This window comes from Octopus sinensis, linkage group LG1, assembly GCF_006345805.1.
Source record: "Octopus sinensis linkage group LG1, ASM634580v1, whole genome shotgun sequence".
NCBI classification, from domain to species: domain Eukaryota; kingdom Metazoa; phylum Mollusca; class Cephalopoda; order Octopoda; family Octopodidae; genus Octopus; species Octopus sinensis.
The window spans coordinates 102,561,848-102,583,879 of NC_042997.1; the positions used below are offsets into that span (position 1 = coordinate 102,561,848).

The 22,032-nt window shown below is 33.6% G+C and overlaps 1 protein-coding gene across 2 annotated transcripts in view; it reads left to right on the forward strand.

The window, feature by feature from the left end:
* LOC115216368 (dnaJ homolog subfamily C member 10) overlaps window positions 1–22,032 on the forward strand; it is a 48,557-nt gene that overhangs the window by 18,576 nt on the left and 7,949 nt on the right. The window contains exons 1-15 of one of the 2 annotated variants that reach the window (XM_036503437.1): window positions 2,522–2,544; window positions 2,697–3,016; window positions 4,402–4,570; window positions 4,660–4,710; window positions 8,205–8,290; window positions 9,887–10,012; window positions 12,332–12,491; window positions 13,732–13,775; window positions 13,876–13,998; window positions 15,745–15,834; window positions 16,713–16,829; window positions 18,647–18,758; window positions 20,356–20,492; window positions 20,970–21,086; window positions 21,762–21,863. In XM_036503437.1, coding sequence (XP_036359330.1) covers window positions 2,822–3,016; window positions 4,402–4,570; window positions 4,660–4,710; window positions 8,205–8,290; window positions 9,887–10,012; window positions 12,332–12,491; window positions 13,732–13,775; window positions 13,876–13,998; window positions 15,745–15,834; window positions 16,713–16,829; window positions 18,647–18,758; window positions 20,356–20,492; window positions 20,970–21,086; window positions 21,762–21,863 — 1,629 coding nt within the window. In that variant the 5' untranslated portion in view covers window positions 2,522–2,544; window positions 2,697–2,821. Of the gene's footprint in view, window positions 1–2,521; window positions 2,545–2,696; window positions 3,017–4,401; window positions 4,571–4,659; window positions 4,711–8,204; window positions 8,291–9,886; window positions 10,013–12,331; window positions 12,492–13,731; window positions 13,776–13,875; window positions 13,999–15,744; window positions 15,835–16,712; window positions 16,830–18,646; window positions 18,759–20,355; window positions 20,493–20,969; window positions 21,087–21,761; window positions 21,864–22,032 lie in introns of those variants that run through there. The other variant, XM_029785638.2, reaches the window with a different exon arrangement.

Here is a 22,032-nt window from a genome sequence, read left to right on the forward strand (position 1 = left end):
GTAGGGCATCCAGCCACAGAAAATCTGCCTCAACAAATTTGTCTGAAAAATGGGAAAATAGATGTTAGATGATGATGATGATGATCCCCCCACTACCCCACAACTTAACATCCACTTTTCTCTGCTTGCATGGGTCAGATGAATTTGTTGGTGTAAATTTTTTGTGACTTGATGCTGTTTGCAAGCAAGGTAATATTTCCCTATTGTTGGACATGTTCTCATAGGCTACAGGAAATGAATGACATTGCTTGTGTGACCGTGACACTAATTGACAACTTTTATGCAATGTCAAGGTAAACAGATACAAACATTCATATATATGTGTGTGTGTGTAAAATTATGAACTAATGAGTATATGTCAATTAGTGTATTGATGTGTTGAGTAAAGCACTGGCATGGTTTAGGCTACTTGGTGTCATCTGCAGTTGGGGTATATTTTTGTTGGATTTACTTCAGGAATTCTGCAGTGTGAGTTGAAATAATCGATTAAGGAAACAGAAGCTGGATTTGGTATTGGGCTTTGCTTTGTACAACAATTGTTTCAACCCATCCTGTGAGTGTCCTTATGAGTGGGATTTTATGCATCATGTTGTGTTGTATCAGTTTTGCAGTTCCTGATATGACCCAGCAGACTGTTAAATTGATACAACACAACATGATGCATAGAATCCCACTCATAAGGGATACTCGCAAGATGGGTTGAAATGATTGTTGTACAAAATGAAGACCAATACTAAATCCATCTTTTGTTTAATTGATTATTATATGCATATATATGTAAATGTATAATGAAGCTAAATCTGAAAATTACTAATAATCATATGGTTTGCAAATAAAACCGGTTTGGTTACATATTTTGACAAACATCCTTTTGGGAAGAATGCCTAATTTCCATCCTGTTAACAAACCATACACTGACAGTGTAAAACACTAACACTTCCAAGATTGAAACCATATTGATTTATTGTGAGTAGGCATAAAGCCAGTTTTGTTTTCAAATGGGTGTGTGATTGTCTTTGAGTTAGCTGAAAAATATTGCTGGTATTTATCTTATTGAACTCTGATCGAATGAAAATCAAACTCAGTTCTGGAATGATTTGAACTCAGATCAGTAAGATTTCTAATGAAAAGTAAAGGTGCTAGTCTTACTTTTGAGTTACTTGTTTATCTGTTTTTTGTATACTTATTGATATAAGATTTTAAGTGACAGAGAGCAGAGAAATGACTTATACATGTTTCTGAAGAACATTAGCTGGATCTATAAAATAAGTAGCAGTAATATAATGAAGCTGACTTTCTCATAACAAAAATAATTGGCCTTATAACCAGTCAACCAATAAAAAAAAACAAAAAACCCTTATTATTATTATTGCAAGCTGGCAAAATCATTAGTGTGCCATAAGGTGGCGAGCTGGCAGAATCAGCATGCTGGGCGAAATGCTTAGCGGTATTTCGTCTGCTATTATTCTGCCGAGGTCGACTTTGCCTTTCATCCTTTCGGGGTCGATTAAACAAGTACCAGTCACGCACTGAAGTTGATGTAATCGACTTAATCTGTTTGTCTGTCCTTGTTTGTCCCCTCTATGTTTAGCCCCTTGTGGGCAATAAAGAAATAAGAATCATTAGCATGCCAGGCAAAATGCTTAGTGGCATTTTGTCAATCTTTACGTTCTGAGTTCAAATTCCACCAAAGCTGACTTTTCATCCTTTTGGAGTCGATAAAATAAGTACCAGTTAACCAGTGTGGTTGATATAATTGACTCCCAAACTTGCTGGCCTTAAGCCAAAATTTGAAACCTTTATTATCATTATTATTAATAATGATAATAATGTGGCAAAATGCTTTGCAGTATTTCATCTGTCTTAATGTTCTGAAGTTCACATTCCACTAAGGTTGACTTTGTCTTTCTTCCTTTTGGGATTGATAAAATAAGTATCAGTTGAACACTGGGGATGATGTAATTGACTTACCTGCTCCCCTAAAATTACTGTCCTTGTGCCAAAATTTCAAACTATTATTATCATTTAAAAAATTTCAATGTCTGATACAGGTTTGTCTTGTGTTAGTTTTGATGAATACCAAGTTGGCATTGCATTGTTTGTAGTTGAATCTGAAAACTCCTTAAACAGCAGTGTTTGTACAAGCACAAAAGAATAGATAATATTGTGGGTTAGTTTGTCAGTAAACTATATGCAGAATATCATAATTTTTCTTTTTATTATGGAAATGTATATAAAGCTTAATTATTATTTTGAATTTATCACTGTCATTGCCTGATTGCTTTTAAATTATCAGGTCTTTGTCAAAACAAATTGCCAATGTTAGCTGTCCTAATTCATACTTCGTTTACTATGGAAAATATTGCTAATTGGCCTTTGTAAACAGAAGATAGTACATTACAAATTCATCAAATTATATCTGATTCAGTCAGTATCTGGCTGTTCAGAAAACCTTGATTATTAATGAAGGCACATGTTACAGTATTGAGACAGAGACTAGTGGCTGAACTCACAGACTGCATAACAAAATTGAGAGGAATGGTTGTAAGTTATTCTGTAAACACATCTAACTCATTTCATCATGGAAAAATGGACATTACAATAATGATAATTTTTCTGAATATTTTCTTTATAATCTTTATTTCATGTGAATGCCTTTATGTAAAATAATTATTTTTCCATTTTGTTAATTCCAGATCAACACGCAAGTCCCAGTGGGAAGTTACTGTCCATGTCTCAAACAAAGTCATTTTTACATCTGAAATAATATCTCTGTTACTTTGGATTCCTGACCTCCCTACACATTCTAAGAATTCTGGTAATGTTCAATTGTATGGAAAACCCTTCGTGCTCTTTCAATATCTTGGTTGTCCTTTTCTGCTTTTCTTTGCTTTCCCCGGTGATTGCCAATGTAGATTATTATGAAATTTTGAAGGTTTCTCGATCAGCTAGTCAGAAAGAGATTCGGCAAGCATTCAAGAAATTGGCAGTCAGTGAACATCCTGATAAAAAGACTGTGAGTATTCTATAAACTGTTTCATTATCATTTAAAATGCATATAAAGCTATTTTACATAATTTAAAAACACTAAAAGTAAAAAGACACAAACTGATTAACCTTTGAGGTCCCTCAGTGGTTCATAGGTACTCGTTTTTGCTTTAGTTTTGAAATGTTAGGTGGTTAAAAAGTAAATCCTCTCTTTGATATGATACTTATCTACCACAAGTAACATTCTCATGAAGCTGTGATAGGTTATACAAAAGTGAGACATGCCACCCCCTCAAAATAAGGGTAGAGGAACATTGCAAAGCTGTGACACTAGGAGATATTGATAAATCGGGTAGAGCTGATCATGTATGGAAAAATGGAGACCACCTCCCCCTGTGGGATGAAGTTAAAATAATAGACAGAGAACACCACTGGAAAATATGAAAACTAAAGAAACAGCATATATGCTGGAACACAACAACCTCCTAAGCAGACCGAGTGCAGATATGAATAGCATATGGGAACTGGTATTAAGGAAGGATAGGAAAATATTAGATTTATAAGCCCTAAAATTCATTCCATAATTGCCCACAGGCATATGGCGTAGTGGTTAAGAGTGCAGGCTACTAACCCCAAGATTCTGAGTTTGATTCCAGGCAGTGACCTGAATAATAATAATGATGATAAGAACAAGAAGAAGAAGAACAACAACAACAACATCGAAAAAAATACCTTAGGAATGAGAACCCAGGTTTGAAATTTTCCCCAAGATACCTGATGAAGGCTAGAGGGTATATCAGCTGAAACATTGTGTTAACAACAAACAAGATGAGGACAAATATCCGTCAAATGTAAATAATGTTCATAATTCCTCATCTCTTAAGTATAGAACTGAGTGATTTGTAGTTTGAAGGACACCCAGAATATACAAAAAGTGGATGACAAAGGAATAATACTGAATTACTTTAGCTTTCATCAATGAATAATCAGCTCTTTATTTACTTTTGAGTTGTGATGGTCTTTTATTTCTCAGAGGCATTGGTGGAGATAGTGAAACAGTTCCCATCAGAAACAAAATCAGGATTTCACTGCAGAATAGATGTATTACACTACATGGCTCCAGTACTGCAGTTATGTGAACAGAATGTTGCAAGATGGATTCTTCAAGCCAAGCTAACCAGCAAGAGACCTTGGAGTTGACCAAGAACGAAATGTTTGGATAATATCTATAGACTTAGTTGGTCATTCTTGGAAATCCATCTGGAAAGCATAATGATGGTTGCTTGTTATAGGACCCTTTGGAGGAGGTGCCTGGGGATTGTATCCCCATGACCCTCCCAGGAATAGTGGGAAGAAAGAATGGATGGATGAATAAAAAGATATAAATAGTAAAAGTTATATGTTTCTTTTTAGGATGATCCTAATGCTCACGAAAAATTTTTGAAAATCACCAGAGCTTATGAAGTGTTGAAAGATGATAAGCTACGGAAAAAGTTTGATACATATGGTGAAGATGGTTTGAAGGAAGATTTCCATGGTGGGCACCACTATGAAAGCTGGTCCTTTTACCAAGATGAATTTGGTAGGTTTTTTGAAGTTTCACATGCTTAACTGAAATTATAACTCAAACACTATATTTTTGGCTTACCAAAACTTCTTTTCTCCTTCCAGGTATATATGATGATGATCCAGAAATTATAACATTAAGTCTTTCTGATTTTGGTAAGTATTTTCCTATGGAAACTATTTTCTTGGCTTTATGTAGTGAAGCTGATATTGCTTTCAAAAAGTCAATATTCTTGATTATGCATCTTGTAAAAGTTCTTTTACATTTTCCACATAAATTTTGACTACTACATTTATTATTATGGATGGTGGATTGACAGCATTGTAAGAACATCAGACAAAATACCTCTTATTAATTGCTTTGGGACTTCACATTTTGAATTCAGATCCTAATGAGGCCAACTTTACCTTTTGTTCTTTTGGAGGGATCAATAAAGTATATTAACTGTTAAGTACTAGGGTAGTTGTAATTAACTATTTCATTCTCCCTTGTGCTTATATTATTGCTAGCATTATTATGTTGATAGACTAGGCCTCTGGATTTGTACCACGTTCACAGAATAACAATTTTAGTTGGATCTTATAGGGTACATAGAATTTTCTATGCTAGAATATGAAGGTGTTGTAAAGGAGAGATGTCGGCCTTCTGAACCAAATAGATATATCGATTTAATGTTTACTTCCTCTTAATAGTGCATGTTAAAAGGTCAATAGAGAGTTATTTATTTTTGACTCAATTTTAATTAACTTATATTCTCAAAATAGCAATCTTTGATAACTGAATATCAAACAATTATTAAGAATAAGCATCTATTCCATTCATTGAAACTACTTATGTTGTTTAAGTTTGGCTGTTTATCTATGTATTTATCTTGTTAGAACAGTTAATTTGAATTTCAGACAAGCACTACTTGGAATCAAACTGATTTAATTCTGACCAGAAAAGGTGAGGAGCAAATAGTTATGGACACAAAGTTTATCTAATGAATTCATATTAGAAATATTTTTGGGAAGGTGAGGAACAGCTAATGGCTTATAGAATCTGAAGCATTCATAAAACTAGCCAGTAAATATGTGAAGAAAAATGCATGCAGTGTACTCATATAGTATAAATGACAGTGGGTTGTATAATGACAACACATAATCCATCTGCTAATTGTATAGATGACGTAGACCTATGTTCAACTGCATTCCAGCTGTGACCATCCTCTCCTCTTTTCAACCATAGTGTATCTAGAAGTGTACTTCTTTTTAAGATGACAGTGTAATTTGACAAAAGATTTGGCTGTTATTTCTTGAAAGGAAGGTAACATTGCAGAGACTGTTGTGTTTGTAATTAAGTTTAGTGGCAATAGGTGGTTGAGTTTCAGTTATTTGTTGTTCCTTGTTACTGAATTGTTAATCAGCATATTAATCATTTATGATTGTATATTTATTTTACTAATCACATCAAAGCTTCAATCTCAATCAATTTACTTAAGGAATATAAATTTAAAAAACGTAAGTCAAACTCCAATTTTCTTTTTATATAGAAACAGTTGGAAGAGATGCTTTGAAAGTATACATTTTGATTTAAGATATTTTTCTACTACTTTGAACTTGAGTTAACTTGCCACTATTGATGTATTTGTTGAATGGTTAGAAGCAAAAAAGAAGGAGAAGCCAGGTAAGACAGAGAGAGAGAAGCTTGATGATCTTGCCAACCAGCTGGCTTTGGAGAGAATTGCCTGATAACTTGCTCAGTTGTGTGTGAGATAGGGCATGGAGATCCATGATTGCTACTGCCTGTCAGCATGGCACATAACAAAGAAGAACATACTGCAGATAAAAATGTGTTAGGTATGAGAACAGACACTATTGATATGCTAAGGTAGACTTGGGATAGATAAATTTGATCTAAACAAATTTTAAAGCTAAAGCAACAAATATTAAAGGACAAAGAAATCTATTTTGAGGTTCTGTCTAACCTGTTTGCAACTGTGTGTAAATGACAGACATTAAACTTTTAATTATGACTATGATACTTTGGTATTTCTCATTTTTCTTTGTTGAAATATATTTTGATAATGATTGTAGTATATCTCATGTAGTATACCTTATGTTGCAACTAAAATATTTCCTTGCTGTAAAAGTATTAAACATCTGTTGCCAACTACTATTATTGGTAATGTTTATTATGTATTGATTGTCATTTGACATCTATTTACATATGGTGACATGATTTATTTTAAAAACAAGAGTATAGTGAAAATTAAGTTTTTTTTTTATTTTTATTTATTTTATCACAATTCAAATTGTATTTCATCAGAGAAATTTTTACTATTTTTAGTGATGTAGGCTTAAGCGTAATGAATACTGTTTAATTTTACAACAGAGTAGAAAAAATGTATTTTAATTCTTGTATTCAGTATTATACTCTTAGTAAGATAAATTGTTTATTACTATTTTAATTGTATCATTCCAAGATCTGTGGTGCTGGGTAAGTAAATAGGCTTGTTTCCATAGATGTGATTGAGAATTTTCTAAAATAACTTTTCAAGCCATAGCTGTTGAAATTAGATTCCTGCCATACTATGAACAAATTTAATGACAATGAGGGCTATTCTGGCTGTCTTCAGGGCAGCTATGAAAAATTATTGCAATATAGATTGATACATTTATTGTCTGTCTTATGAAGAACAGGAAAATCATTGTTGACATTTTAGACAACATTTGATAATAACAACACATACAAATTGGTGCCACTTCTGTAAAAAAATGAAAATGACTGAAGCAGTTTTGATTTGTGGGATGTATTATATGTAAAGCAAAAACAATCCATGCATTTCTCTGAAAAGCTGATATGCTGGCATTTAATTGACTCAGGAACATAAGAATTAGATGTCATCAGACCGATAAAAAAAAAAGATTGTTTGCTTGTGCAAAATGAAACTTAATTTATTTGCCTCTGATGGCCAAGTGTATGCCTGCCATCATACAGGAGAACTTCACCCAGAGTACATGGATCTAACAGTTTAGCATGGTTGTCATGGTCTTGGGTTGTGTGCCTGGAAAAGGAGTCAGTTCCAATATGAACAGTACTTTTTATCATGCTTTTGTTTTGATGTATTAGGTCTGTAATGTCGTAAGAAAATATTAGGAAGAAGAGATAGGGTGTGATGATTATGCTTAAATGGGATTGAGTTTAAAAGTCCCATAGACAGTGGAAATAATTTTGGCAACTTTTGGAAAATTAGATGTAAAATGTATTTTTTACTATGGCATACATTTATTTTCCTGTATAGTGACGGTCTGGTTAACTGGAATTACTGTACTATGTATTTATTGTCGGAAAATCTTGGTATGTTGTTTATGGTTGTTTCGCTCCAGGACATTTATGGTCAACAAAGCCCCTGGTTCCATCCTAAACCTTCCCTTCCTTTTAGGGTATCTAAAACCACATTATCTAATATATCCTTTATTTAAGTTGGATTGGGATTTCAGAGGAATATTTGGTTGTTATTTCTAGCTGATCAAATGATCATGATGAGGCTCCCTTAGCATCTTTATCTTGGTTTTAGAGATGAGGCCGTGATCAGAGAAATGTATTATTTTTTTAATTCCACTTTTTCAATTTCTTAAGTCTGAATTTATTTTGAATTCTATTTCAGAACAATCTGTCGAGGGCACTGAAGATATTTGGTTCATCAATTATTACTCACCTCATTGCTCTCACTGCCATCATTTGGCACCTGTGGTAAGGTTACTTCATTTACATTAGCTGATCAACAAAAATATAATGATGTGTATGTGTGTGTGTGTGTGTAGATGACTAAGTGCCAAGATATCTGGTGCACTGCTGTACTCAAGAGGACCTGTCTGCCACAGCTGAATTAATACCGGTGCTGGTGCCACATTAAAAGCACTTGTGCTGGTGCCATGTTAAAAGCACACAGTACACTCTATGGAGAGGTTGGTGTTAGGAAGGGCATTCAGCCATAGAAACCATGTCAAAAAAGACAATGGAGCCTGGTGCAGCCCCTGGCTTTACCAGCTCCAGTCAAACTGTCCAGCCCATACCAGCATGGGAGATTGACATTAAATGATGATGATGATACTGGTTTTTAAATGTTACATCAGATAGCAATAATCTTTCAATCTTAAAATTTTAATTAATTCGAAAAACATCAAAATCATACTTGAACATCTTCACTTGTCTCAATGATATTCCACTGATATGCAGAGTGCACTGGGAAAACTTTCTTGAGAGTACCAGTGCAACAGATTTTTGAAGCTGAGCCAACTGGCAAGAGATCTAGGGGTAGATTAAGAATGAGATGGTTGGATAATATCCTAATCTCAGTTGGTAGTGCTTTGGGAATCCAACCTGAAATTCAGATAACAGTTGCTTCTGAAAAGACCCTATGGGGGAGGTGCCAGAGGACTGCTCCCCCAGCCAATCCAAGGAATTGTAGGTGAAGAAGAAAGATGTATGGATCAATCAATCTATAATTGAACAAAGAGACAATCAGAAAGTTATTGAGGCCAGTAGTATATGTACAAAGTGATAACAAAAAGCTTTCATTTAAAATGTTTTTATTTAAATTAAAGTGGTGAATCATTAATACATTGGACAAAATGCTTAGCAGCACTTCTTCCAGCCTGTTATGTTCTGAGTTAAAATTCCACTGAAGTTGACTTTGTCTTTCGTCCTTCCAGAGTCAATAAAATAAAATAGGCTTGCAACCAACTTGCTCCACCCTTCAGAATTATTGGCCTTTGTACCAAAATTGGAAGAATCATAAAATGATTGAACTTTTTGTAAATTATGTCATTATAAAACACTAATTTGGTACAGTGGATTAGCAGATTGTCAAGACTGTCACAAAAAGATATTTTGTGATTTTTTTTAGGATCTTTACTTTCTGTGTTTAAATCCTGCTGAGATTAACTGTTCCTTTCAAACTCTCAGGGTCGATAAATAAAAAAGTAGTCTAATATTGGGATTGGTATAATTGACTATTCCTTCCTCTAATATTTCAGGCCTTGTTTATATGGTAGAAACCATTGTTAAACATTAATTTAATAACAATGAAATGCTTATTGAATAAAATCCCTCTAAAAGATGAATTCTTGATAATGCAATTATACTTTTCCAGACTTCATTTTTAAAGATGAAGCATTGTTTTGATATTTACATCTACTCTACATTTCAATTGGTTTTAATTGATGTCTGATTGTCATCAGAAACCGTCATTCCAAAAGACTAAAATTGTGATTATAATGAATTTTAAAGTAAATTGTATATATCAATTATAAATACAAATTATTATTTGATTCTGTTTTCTTTCAGTGGCGTGAAGTTGCTCGACAACTTGATGGCGTTTTACGAATTGGTGCTGTGAATTGTCAGGATGACTGGAACTTATGTCGTATGCAAGGAATTCGTTCCTATCCAACCTTAATGCTTTATCCAGTGGTAAGATAAATTTGAATGCCATTATCCTGTAGGATATTACATCTTTCCTTTGTCTCCGAGCAATTGAGTGTTTCTAATTATTAAAAAGAAAATAGGTGCTGGCATGGTTTTGTGGTTATGAATTAATTTTTAAAACATATAGTTTCAGATTCAATCCCAGTGCATGATACCTTGACCAATGTGAATTTGGAAGATTTCTCTTATATCTAAGTTTTCTCTCAATACATTTTATTGTACCTGCATACTGATATTGCTCATTCAGTGGAGCATACTAGCTTCATTCCTTTTTAGTTTTTTCATGTCCACTGCGTTCAGGTCTAATGTCTCATTATCATGTACATTGCTGTTTGTATCACCATACAATCTACCTTTCACTCTGAGACAGAAACAGTTTGCAGCCAGCAGATGTAATAGCTCTTTGAACTTTCTCTATCCTATTCTTGTTCAAGCAACAATAACTTCAGAACATCCTCCTCCACTGCAAATTAGGTCACTTAGGTAACAGAAACTATCTACTACTTTTAGTGAGCTTTCAGGCATTCTAGAAAATCTATTTCCTGGCACATCTTTCATATACAAACACTAATTCTCTTTGTTAGTCTTCCTGTGATTCTGCTGTACCTTTTACATATTCATAATTTGCACTTGGTACACTGAATGGAATTCCTGCCTACACCTTTTCTACATATAAAGCAGGGTTATTTAATTGATGGAAGCAGAGTCCTGTTTAATATCCTGCTTATTAACACTTTGGTTTTTGCTAAGTTAACTTTAAGATCTTTTGATTTCAGGTTTTGTTTCTACACCTGGATTTTCTTTTCTAGTTCTACTATAGTTTCTGCTATAGAACGAGGTTGTTGACATAAAGGTTTTATTGAGGGCAATGAGTCTTAAATAGCTCTTGTAGCCTTGGGAACTATGATGAATAGGAGGGGGACTGAGAACTGAGTTCTGGTGAACTTGTACACTAAATTTATTGCTGTACTTGTTGCTAACTCTTATCTCATTGACATTACATGACTTATATAGCTCTTACAAGCTATTTATCTATCCCCAAGTTTTTCAGAGGGCACAAGATCACTGAGAGACAGAGTCTGTCAAAGGGTTTCTCCAGGTCAACAAATGCCAAGTACAGTGGTTTACTTTTAACTAAATACTCCTCTTACAGTTATCCAGTCATCTTACTAGGAAGATGATTTCAGTTGTAGTAGTTACCAATAATGCTGCTCCACCAGTATTAAGAATGACACCTTGTGAAACCTGATTAACAATACAGGTGACTAGACTGTATTCTACTCCACCAAGTTATATTTTAAGCAACTCAACAGTGATTCCTGATGGACTAGGGGCCTTTCCCTGCCTTCATCTCCTTATTGCTCTATCTGTCATACTGCTGTCAATTAGGATAGCTGGTCTTTCTTTTGGGTTCACATTAGGAGGACCTGTTTTCTCCTGAGCTTTCTCCATATTTAATAGCCTTTCATTGTAGCAGTTTAATTACTATACATGTTCACCACACAAAGGTTAGTAAGATATAGATATGTACTTAAACTCTGAGTGCTGTGATAAAATATACTTAAACACAATGAGAGTTGAAGTAATGGAGTAAGCAGTATACTCTAAGAGTAAGTAAAGACATTCAATAATAATAATAATAATGATGTATTAATTATACTCCTAAGCAATGGCTTTTAATGCTGTGGATAATTATATTTTTATGAAGAAATTGTAAATTACAAATTTCAATTAGGAGATATAATTGTTAAAGGATTTAGTTAGTGTTACAATTGGGTAGCTGTTCTTATATTTTACCCTCTGCTTTTTTCCTTTTTTTTATCTTCAAATATCTTGTCTTGAACTCTTATGGAAGTTATCTCTACACCTATTTTCTTCTTCATTTGTATGTTGTCATCATCACTATCATTTTATTATGATGCTCTTTATTTAGATTGTTAGTCTAGTAGTAATAGTAGATGGAGAAGGAGGAGGAAGACGTGAATATTGACCAGCTGACAATTTCTTCCACCTCCTATTACTTCTACTAATTCTTCTCCTCCATATCTATAAACTATACTTTTTAACCCACCCTTCATTCCTGGAGCATCTGATCTACCCCAATGGTTTACAGTAGGAAAATAATTAAAATTAAAATAAAAAAAAAGAAGAAAATCTAGATTGTAAATCTTGGAACATTATGTTTGAAGAAACATAATGTCCTTATTGATTTCATGATAAAGATGAATTGCTTGTCATAGATGGTGTTCAGTATTATTTTATCATATTATTTAATATATATTATATCCTATATATTTTATATAGAGAGAAAGGTACAAGGGTGAACGAAGCACTGAAGCTCTTATCAAGTATGCCTTGGCAAATGTTCAGGCAAATGTTTTCACATTGTATCCTTCTAACTTCAAGTCTGAAACAACTGAAAGGAATCTTCCATGGCTCATAAACTATTGCAGTGGTGATGGAGGTTAGTTTTTATTCAAAATTTTGTAAATGAGAATTATTTGATCCAAGTTGTAAGAAATTTTTATAGTTATTTAAAAAAAATATTTGTATTTGAAATTAAAGATTGATAAAATTGGAGTTTTTAATTAATAATATAAACTTTGACAGAAAAATGCATTGTAACAAAACATTTGGTTCAGGCATGGTAGTGTGGATAACCCTTTAGCATTTGAACTGGCCATATGTTCTGCCGATTTTATATTCAGATTAGCCAAATCCAGCCTCTCACACCTACCCTACAATGTCATTTTATAGTAAACAATCACATCATCAAAATTAAGAAAGTTTGTTTCTCAACAAGATGGTTTCAGGTTCAGCCCCAACTGTGTAGCTCCTTTGGCAAGTGTCTTTTTGTTATAGCCCCAGGTTGACCAAAGCTTTGTGAGTGGATTTGGGTGGCCAAAACTGAAAGAAGCCCATTGTATGTATGTGTGTATTTCATATTGACATCGTGTGCTTATGATAAACAAACCTCACCTTCATGTATATGGTGTTGTTGTTTGCCATCTTCCTTGAAAATATGTTCAGCCATTGTGCTGTTTGTGTTCAAAAGATCAAAGGGAATATTACTTTGCTTGTGAATATATGATGCTTGACAAAAAGAGGAGCATTCAGCCATAGAAAATTTGCCTCAACAAATTTCATGTGAACTATACAAGCATGGTAGAATGAATGTTAAAATGATGATGGATAGGGAAGTATCATTAAGTTAGATATAGTAATCTGATATTTTTTTGCTTTAGTATATGGTTTTAGTAGTGGAGGCGCGTGGCTTAGTGGTTAGGGTGTCAGCATCATGATTGTAAGATTGTGGTTTTGATTCCTGGACTGGGTGACGTGTTGTGTTCTTGAGCAAAACACTTCATTTCACATTGCTCCAATCCACTCAGCTGGCAAAAATGAGTAATGCTGCGATGGACTGGCATCCCGTCCAGCTGGGGAACACATACGCCATAGAAACCGGGAAACGGCCCATGAACCTGGCTAGGATTTAAAAAGGGCACATTTATTTTATTTATATGGTTTTAGTTAACAAAATATGCATGAAAATTAATTTTAAAAATTAGCAATGTTGCTCTTTTCTCTTAAGAAAAACTCACAACAACTTTATTTCTAGTTACCTTTTTTAATGGTCTAAGTATTTAAATATGTTTGGACTAACTTACATATTTCTAATGTTTGCCCATTTTACCTTGTTTCAGATTGCTTGTCTTCCAATACTGAACTGAAAGTAGCTACCATGTTGGTAAGTGTCTTTCACATTTCTTTTTGAAATGAATTCTCTCCTTAAATTAAAAAAAAAAAAAACATTCTTAAATTGCCTTTTCACTCTATTAAATTTTCAGGAAAGTTTGGTGAATGTCGGAACAGTCAATTGTGATAGACATAGTTCCTTATGTTCAAAAATGGGAGCCAGTGATGGTGTATATTTTTACAAATTGGGAGAAGTGGAGAAAGACAAAGGAATGGTAAGTTATAATACCAATTTGTTTATCTAATTGAAAAATCATCAAGAAGTAAATTGTGTAGGATTTACAGTGACTGCTGAAATGTAAACTATTTTATAAAGTACCATTTAAAGATAGTTGTGACAAAAGAATTATAATAACAACAAACTGAATTGTGTAGGTTTTTGTCTGTTCTGTTTTGACATGTTTTTAAATGTGACAAACATTAGGTGATTCAGATGTCCCTTTAGCATTTAAGTAACATAGAAATTTGTGATTTTTTTTTTATAGTGTTATAGTGTTTTTATGTATTTTCAATACTGTCATTGCAATTTTGCTGTGAGTATTTATTCATTTGTTTATTTCATGTCTGTTTTTCCATACCAGCATGAATTTAGATGGCAAGTTGTTTGAGACAGGATATTCTGGCTGGATGCTCTTTCTATCACCAACCCTTACCTGTTTTCCAAGTCAGGGATTTCTTTATTCCAAATGTGTTTCAAATGTACTGAGTGATTGATCCTAATGTCAACGAATGTTGACATCGCTACCACTTCACTCAATCAGTGACAAGCATGGTGTATGAGCTTTCACATATTCATCTGACTCATGCTAGCATGGAAAAGTGTACATAAAATAAACAAATGAATACATGTGTATGTGTGTGTGTGTGTATATTTTCTCTCACCTTTTTCAGTCATTTGACTATGGCCACACTGGAGCACAGCCTTAAAGTGTTTTAGTCGGATAAATCGACCCCAGGACTTACTTTTTAAGCCTAGTACTTATTCTATCAGTCACTTTTGCTGAACCACTAAGTTATGGTGATACAAGCACACCAATACCAGTTGTCAAGCAGTGATAGGGGTGAAGAGGGCCAAACACAGACGCAAAAACACACGTAGATATCTATCTCTCTTTGCTCTTTTACTTGTTTCAGTCATTTGACTGTGGCCATGCTGGATCACTGCTTTTGTTGACCCCAGGACTTATTCTTTGTAAGCCTAGTACTTATTCTATTGGTCTCTTTTGCTGAACCGCTAAGTTATGGGGATGTAAACACCAGCATCGGTTGTCAAACGATGTTGGGGAGACAAACACATACACACATACATACACATATATATATATATATATATATACTGTGTAGAAGGCATGAAACCAACTCGTTAATCACATAGCTGTGCTTGCATCACATTGTTTTATAAGTTTACTATCATTATTAAAAGATGGGAGAATGTTCATTTTCCTAAAAATAACAGCCATGAATTCATCTCTCAGCAAGACACCTGTCCTGACCTTCTATTATACTTTCATATTCTTCAATACTATTCCCTACACAGTTAAAGGGTTTTGCCTTGCAAGTACATAGTAATCTCACTAGTGCTTGGCCATGAGAAAGCACACAGTACACTCTGTAAAGTGGTTGGTGTTAGGAAGGGCATCCAGCTGTAAAAACCATACCAAAGCAGTGGGGCTTAGTGCAGCCCTCTGGCTTGTCAATTCCTGTTGGACTATCCAACCCATGCCAGCATGTAAAAAGGAACATTAAATGATGATAATAACAATATACAGAGACACACTACATAGGTAATTCTGCTGTATGCATGAATTAAATGATTAAACAAAATAAATGATGCAAAATTGTTTATATATTCTTAATTTTTGTTCTAGTTTTAAAATCACATTTTCTTCAAAAATAAACAATTGTGGCTTCAGTTTTTTTGTGCATTATCTGTACATTTATTTTCTCTAACACATCGGCAGGCCATTTCAAGTCTTGTAGCTCAAGAAGTTGCACATGAAGTTTTATTACAACTACCTGATGTCACACTCTTGAATGAAGAACAACTTCAGGTAAGATTTTAAAATTTCTCTTTTATTTATATCTGTTTATTTTAGATTTTGTGTCTAGGTTTTCTTTATAAAAACCTAGATTATTATAAGCCTTAGTTTTCTCAGACAGTTGACCACTTTTACTGATTTCCTTTTTTATGATTAAATAAACATATAATTTTCATGTGAGGGATCTAGGTTATTGGTATACCCACTGGTTGTAATTTAGTTTCTGTAGAATTATGTATTACAAATTCCTGTGTATATCACCTAATTTTGGAAGGTATTTGGTGTAGTAGTGAACATTGTGTTAGAGCTTTTGGTTAGTACAATATTCTCATTGATTAAAGTTTCCAGTCATAGGTTTGGGAGAGGTCATTTACTTTGTTACAGGCATCAAAGAGATGTTCCTAGGAGCAGTCATCCAAATGTGCCTTCTTTTGCCCATATGCTCAGCATTGCAGGATTTGCATGTAATACAGAGGGTCATGGTGTTGCAGTTGTTAGTACCAGATAAATTGAAATATTGGCTAGCAGACTGATGTATCATAACATCTCATTCTGATTATTTTGAATATGGGAGACCCTGTATTTCAGACATTGCTTTTCTCACCGTTATTGTTTTACATCTACTGTCCTTCCATCCTGGCATGGGTTGGACAAGTTCTTTAAGGCAGTGTTTTATTGCTGGATGCTCTTTTTTTTTTGCTAATCCTTGTAGTCACCTCTAACAACACCCAGGGTTCTACTAAAACTATGGTATAATTATATATATTTATAGATGCTTAAAATATTAAGTCCATTCCTTTGTTGGTTTTCTCCTATTATCATTGTTTTTCCCTCTGATATTGTAATAATTATCTATCCATGTTAACAATCTTCTAATACTTTCTTACCAGAATATCAGACATGAAAATGAAGAAAACACAGCATGGGTTGTTCATTTCTTTGATAAAGATGAAGTTAATTTGGAATTGAGAAAGATTCCAAGCCTTCTTGAAGATGAAAACATTCATGTAAGTTGTTAGTTCGTTAATATTTTTCTTAAATATATTACAAGAAACACTAAGAAGTCACTCCTTACTTACCAGTTATGTGATAAAACATTATAGTTATGAAACATTACTATTATGACATATCAGGAATATATTTGTTAATTATTGAAATAGTTGTGGATACTTAATGTGCAACCACAAATCTAAAATTCTAGGTAAGGTTCAGTTTTTTAACTATTCATTCTCCAACCAATTATTTCCTCCATAGAAAATGTGTGTAAAACGTAATTATGTTTATAGTTTCTTACATTGACACTTGATAAGGGAAGGTGTATAGTGTCTGAAAATTGTCAGTGCATGACTGATAATGATTTTACTAGTTCCAGAAGGATGAAATAAAAAGTTGATTGTAGTAGGATTTGAAGATTTGAACATAGAGAAATGAAGTTAAATGCCACAAGTAATTAAAGTGCTCTTGGCAATTTCAGCTACCTTACCATCCAAAATATAGAGGTGATAATGATACTCCCTTCACTCAACCAGTTATTCTATCACAAGGATTTTTGTTAAAGTAAGTGTGTTGTGTTGATCATTAGATTATTTTAAACCTAACATTACTCTGTCAAATGTAATGTTGATTCATATCATTTTCAACTAATCATTTATCATCTTGTAGCATTGAGATTTCAATGATAATAATAATAATAATAATAATAATAATAATTGTGTACAGTGCTCAGGTGCACGACAACTCATCTAAAGTGTATATATAATCAGGTGTAGTTTCGGCGGATTTCGGAAAGCATGAGGGCCTTAAAGGATGCAGTGTCATGGCAGTCAACAACTGATGCAGGCAGTTTATTCCATGCTTCAGCAACTCTGAGCGTGAAAAAATGTTTCCGAAAGTCATGGGAGCTGTGTTGTTTTCTGATGTGATTATATATTTTTAAAATGACATTGTAGGGTAGGAGAGGCAGGATCTAGCCAGTTTGAAGATAAAACGGAAAGAATATTTGGGCTGGATATGGCTTTGGATTAATGTGTGTGAGTTTGGGTGGGTGGGTTTATCAAAACAGTTTGATTCAAATTCGTTGGTACTCTTGAATTTACAACGAATTTGAATCAAACTTTTGATCCATACGTGTAACTTCCAATAAATTGGTTGAGTGCCTTTCTTTCATTTGTCCACTCATATATATATATATATATATATTTATCTTGTTTCAGTCATTTGCCTGCAGTGTGGCCATGCAGCTATGCTGGGGCACTGCCCTGAAGGGCTTCAGTTGAACTAATTGACTCCAGGACTTTAAGACTTTTTAAGCCTAGTACTTATTCTATCAGTCTCTTTGCAAAACCGCTAAATTATGGGGACATAAACTCACCAGTTGTCAAATAGTGATGGACAACAAACACAGGATATATGTAAAAGCTATTGTATTTTGTTTTTAGATAAATATGAAACCTGAGATTTTTATGTGAGGGGAATAGGTGATTGTGATGTTTGTGTTTTTTTACAAGGGCAAAAAGGGTCTGAAATGAAGTGGCTCTAACAGTAACCAATCACAAAGTATCTTAACATCAAAGGAAGCTTTTACAGGGTTACTTTACCTGCTGGAAATAGCAGCCATATCTCCCTCAAAGCACATACCATAGAAAAAGGACACTTTGGATAATATAGTCCTACATCTTGTCATCTTATCTGAAAATAAAGATGTGATGGTCATGGCAGGAAAATCTTTGATCATAGGTTTGCTTAATGAGGGCTGAGTTAAGCTAAACAACAGATGATACTGTATGAATTATATGGTTTTTCCTTTCAATACAATATTTTTTAGGTTGGTCGTGTTGACTGTAGGATTCTCCAGAATGAATGTCACCAGTTACATATTTTTAAAATGCCAACTTTTGTCCTCTTCAAATCAAGTGGTGGCCATGAAATATATTATGGTAAGGAAACGGTTTTAAGAAATATCTTTTATGCTGTTTTTGCATGAATGCTAAAATATAATCTTTTATCTTTCACTTGTTTTAGATATTGGACTGTGGCCATACTGTGGCATGACCTTAAAGGGTTTTAGTCTAACTAATCAACCCTCGTATTTTTTTTTTAAGTCTGATATTTATTTTATCTGTCTTTTTTGCCAAACTGCCAAGTTGTGGAGATGTAGACAAACCAAGACCATTTGTCAAGTGGGGTGTGTGTGTTTGTGGGGGGGACAAACACATGCGTGCACACACACACACTTCCACACAGTTTCCATCTACCAAATTCACTTACATAGCATTGATCACCCTGAAGCTATAGTAGAAGACACTTACCCAAGATACTGTATACTGAGTCTGAACTCGAAACCATGTGGTTGCAAAGCACGCTTCTTAATCACACAGCCATTTTGTGTAGCTAAATAGAAGATGAGCTCATTTGGAAGTTAATTTCTTTTTGTGAAACCACAACTTTGTAATTCACTTGTGTTTACAGGTGTGAGAATTTGATGAAATATAAATCTTCTCTTTGACAAAATGCTAGTCTGTTGTAGGGATCTCTCCCAAATAACTTAAAATGATAATAATGAACTTATTGTATATAATGCTCAGGTGCAAAACCTACCAAAAAAAGTAACCAAAATTTCATGAACAGTACATAGAATATGCACAGGAAGTGAACAGTGAGAAAGTCTTAAAAAAAGGAAGAAGAAATGGGGGTAGAGGGCATCAGGTTGGCAAATTTCAGGAAGCATGGAAGTTTTGAAGGTTGTAGTGTTTTGACAGCTAACAACTGATGCAGGTAGTTTATTTCATACTTCAACAATTTTGAGCTTTTCAGTACTGGCTGACTTTTGTATTGTTAAGTAAATTAGAGATAGATTTTACTCTACTGGTTATGATGCAGGTTAAACTCAGGCAACATTCTCAGTTGATATGGTACCTACTACTAACATATATCATAATTATTTGACTTGTATACAATGTAATGTTGAATATAATGTGACTTGCACTTTTTGTACTTTCGTTTTTCACTTGTGTTTAATGCTATCCCACCAGTTTTGACTCTGATGCTTTGTATTATATTTCTTTCATAATACATGAGTAAATATAGTAAGTGAACTGAGTCATGTAGATTTAAATGTATGTTCAAATATACAGTGAAGCCCCCAAAGTGGATATAGGCTAAAGGTTCTTGCTATTTGACACTCGGTCAGCTCTGAGCAGATTTTGCGAACATTCTAAATTTATGACTACATGATCTAATCCAGTGTGTCCTCTAGAAATATCCTCAAGTCATTTCATTTCTGTCTCATCAAGATGCTACCAAGGAATTTCATTAATGATTCTGGTGCCTCTACTCAAAAGAAATAACTTCATCTTATATATATATTTATCAATTTCTCAATATGTTATCAATTTCTCAATAGAAATCTTAATTTGAGCAATTTATATAGTTGCCTCTTACACACACACAGAATATTACTTTTGTTTATTGTGGATCATCAGATCAAATGTAGCATTAAAACTATGCTTTAGTTTATTACTTTCTTAATTTCAGGTCGTACAACTGCTCATGATGTAGCAGCTTTTGCTAAAGAGAGTGTGAAAGCTTCCTTAGAAGCACTTGGTCCCAACGATTTTCCGCATCGGGTAGTAGATAGTCAAGATCCATGGTTTGTTGATTTTTTTGCACCAGTAAGTACATTTCTCTATATTCCTGATCTACCTTTTTAAAATGAATTATGGTATTTGTTATTAGGCTAATTTTCAAAATGATATAAATAATGAAAATAATATTCAGATATTTTTGTCATCAATACTTTAAAATATGTTCTGCCATAGTTCACTTTTTTGTGGTTATTTTTAAAGAAATACACTGCCTATGTGTTTCAATTATTTCTTAAAATAATCAAGAATGTTGGGTAATTTAGGAAAAATATCATTTTTGCAACTTTAAAGGTTGTTACATTAAATTATGATGGCAAGTTTTAATTTAAATATGAACATTTTTAAGTAAATGGGTTTTTTTAATATATATATATATATATATCATAGAACTAGAGGAGCTCTCAGTGAGTTGGTATCAAAAGAATTAAAGAATCTAAATATCAAGTCTTATTAAATTTTCTTTTCTTTTTCTTGATTTGCCTATTCATACTTTTGTTTTTATAGTGGTGCCCTCCATGTATGCGGTTGCTGCCAGAATTTAGAAAAGCATCCAAAAGTTATGGTAAAACAATATCTTTTGGTTCTGTTGACTGTACTGTACATCAGGGCCTCTGCACTCAGGTATAATAGCTTTTTCTAAAGTTTTTTTTATAAATTCCAAAGTTTTCATAAACTTTGAAGAAAAAAAAAATGATTTAAATTTTAAGATTTTAATTCTTTGCTTGTCCCATGTATCAAGTAAATATTTCCTTGACATCTATGCATCATATATGATTTACACTCCCAAAGTTTTTTCAACCACAGAGTAACTTGGGACTTATAAAAGGGAAGATTTATGTTATTCAGAATGAATGAAACAACGACTGAAAGTTTGAAAACAAACATGGACAGGCAAAGGATTAAGTGTGTCTTGGACTACAAGATGAAGAGACCAGTTTAAAACTGATTTACAAATAGTCTGTGTTAAAATATGTATTGCTTTTCAAGAAATACGTTATCTGAAATAATGTTTTTATTGCCTGATTTGAAGACACTGTAGCATATTTCCAAAGATCAGAGTAAATTCTTGGGTAGGGAGGAGGAGGAGAGAGAGAGAGAGAGAGGAAACTTGGAAGTACACTTTGGGAGTTAGCTCAGAAGTCTACTTGATTAGAGCTGACCTTGGGTTAAATAAATATGAGAACCAAAGTTATAGAACATTTAAAGTATAAGTAAAACCTCCGTTGAAGAAAATAAATATTTAATTTCCGTAACTGATGATTGTATTTTTTCCCTTGTTTTTTTTTGTCATTTTAGTACAACATTAGATCTTATCCAACCACTATTTTTTACAATAGAAGCACACCTCATCATTACCATGGTCAACATCGCGCACAAGATATGATTGATTTTATTGAGGTAAGCATAATTCCCCTTAGGGGTTTTTACACCTGTTTTATAATTTTTATGGCTTAGCATTCATGTGGCTCCAGATTTAATCCCACTGTATGACACCATGGGCAGATGACTTTGATCATACCATTCTGTGGACTCAGAACCTTGTGAGTTAAATTTAGGAGATGAAAAC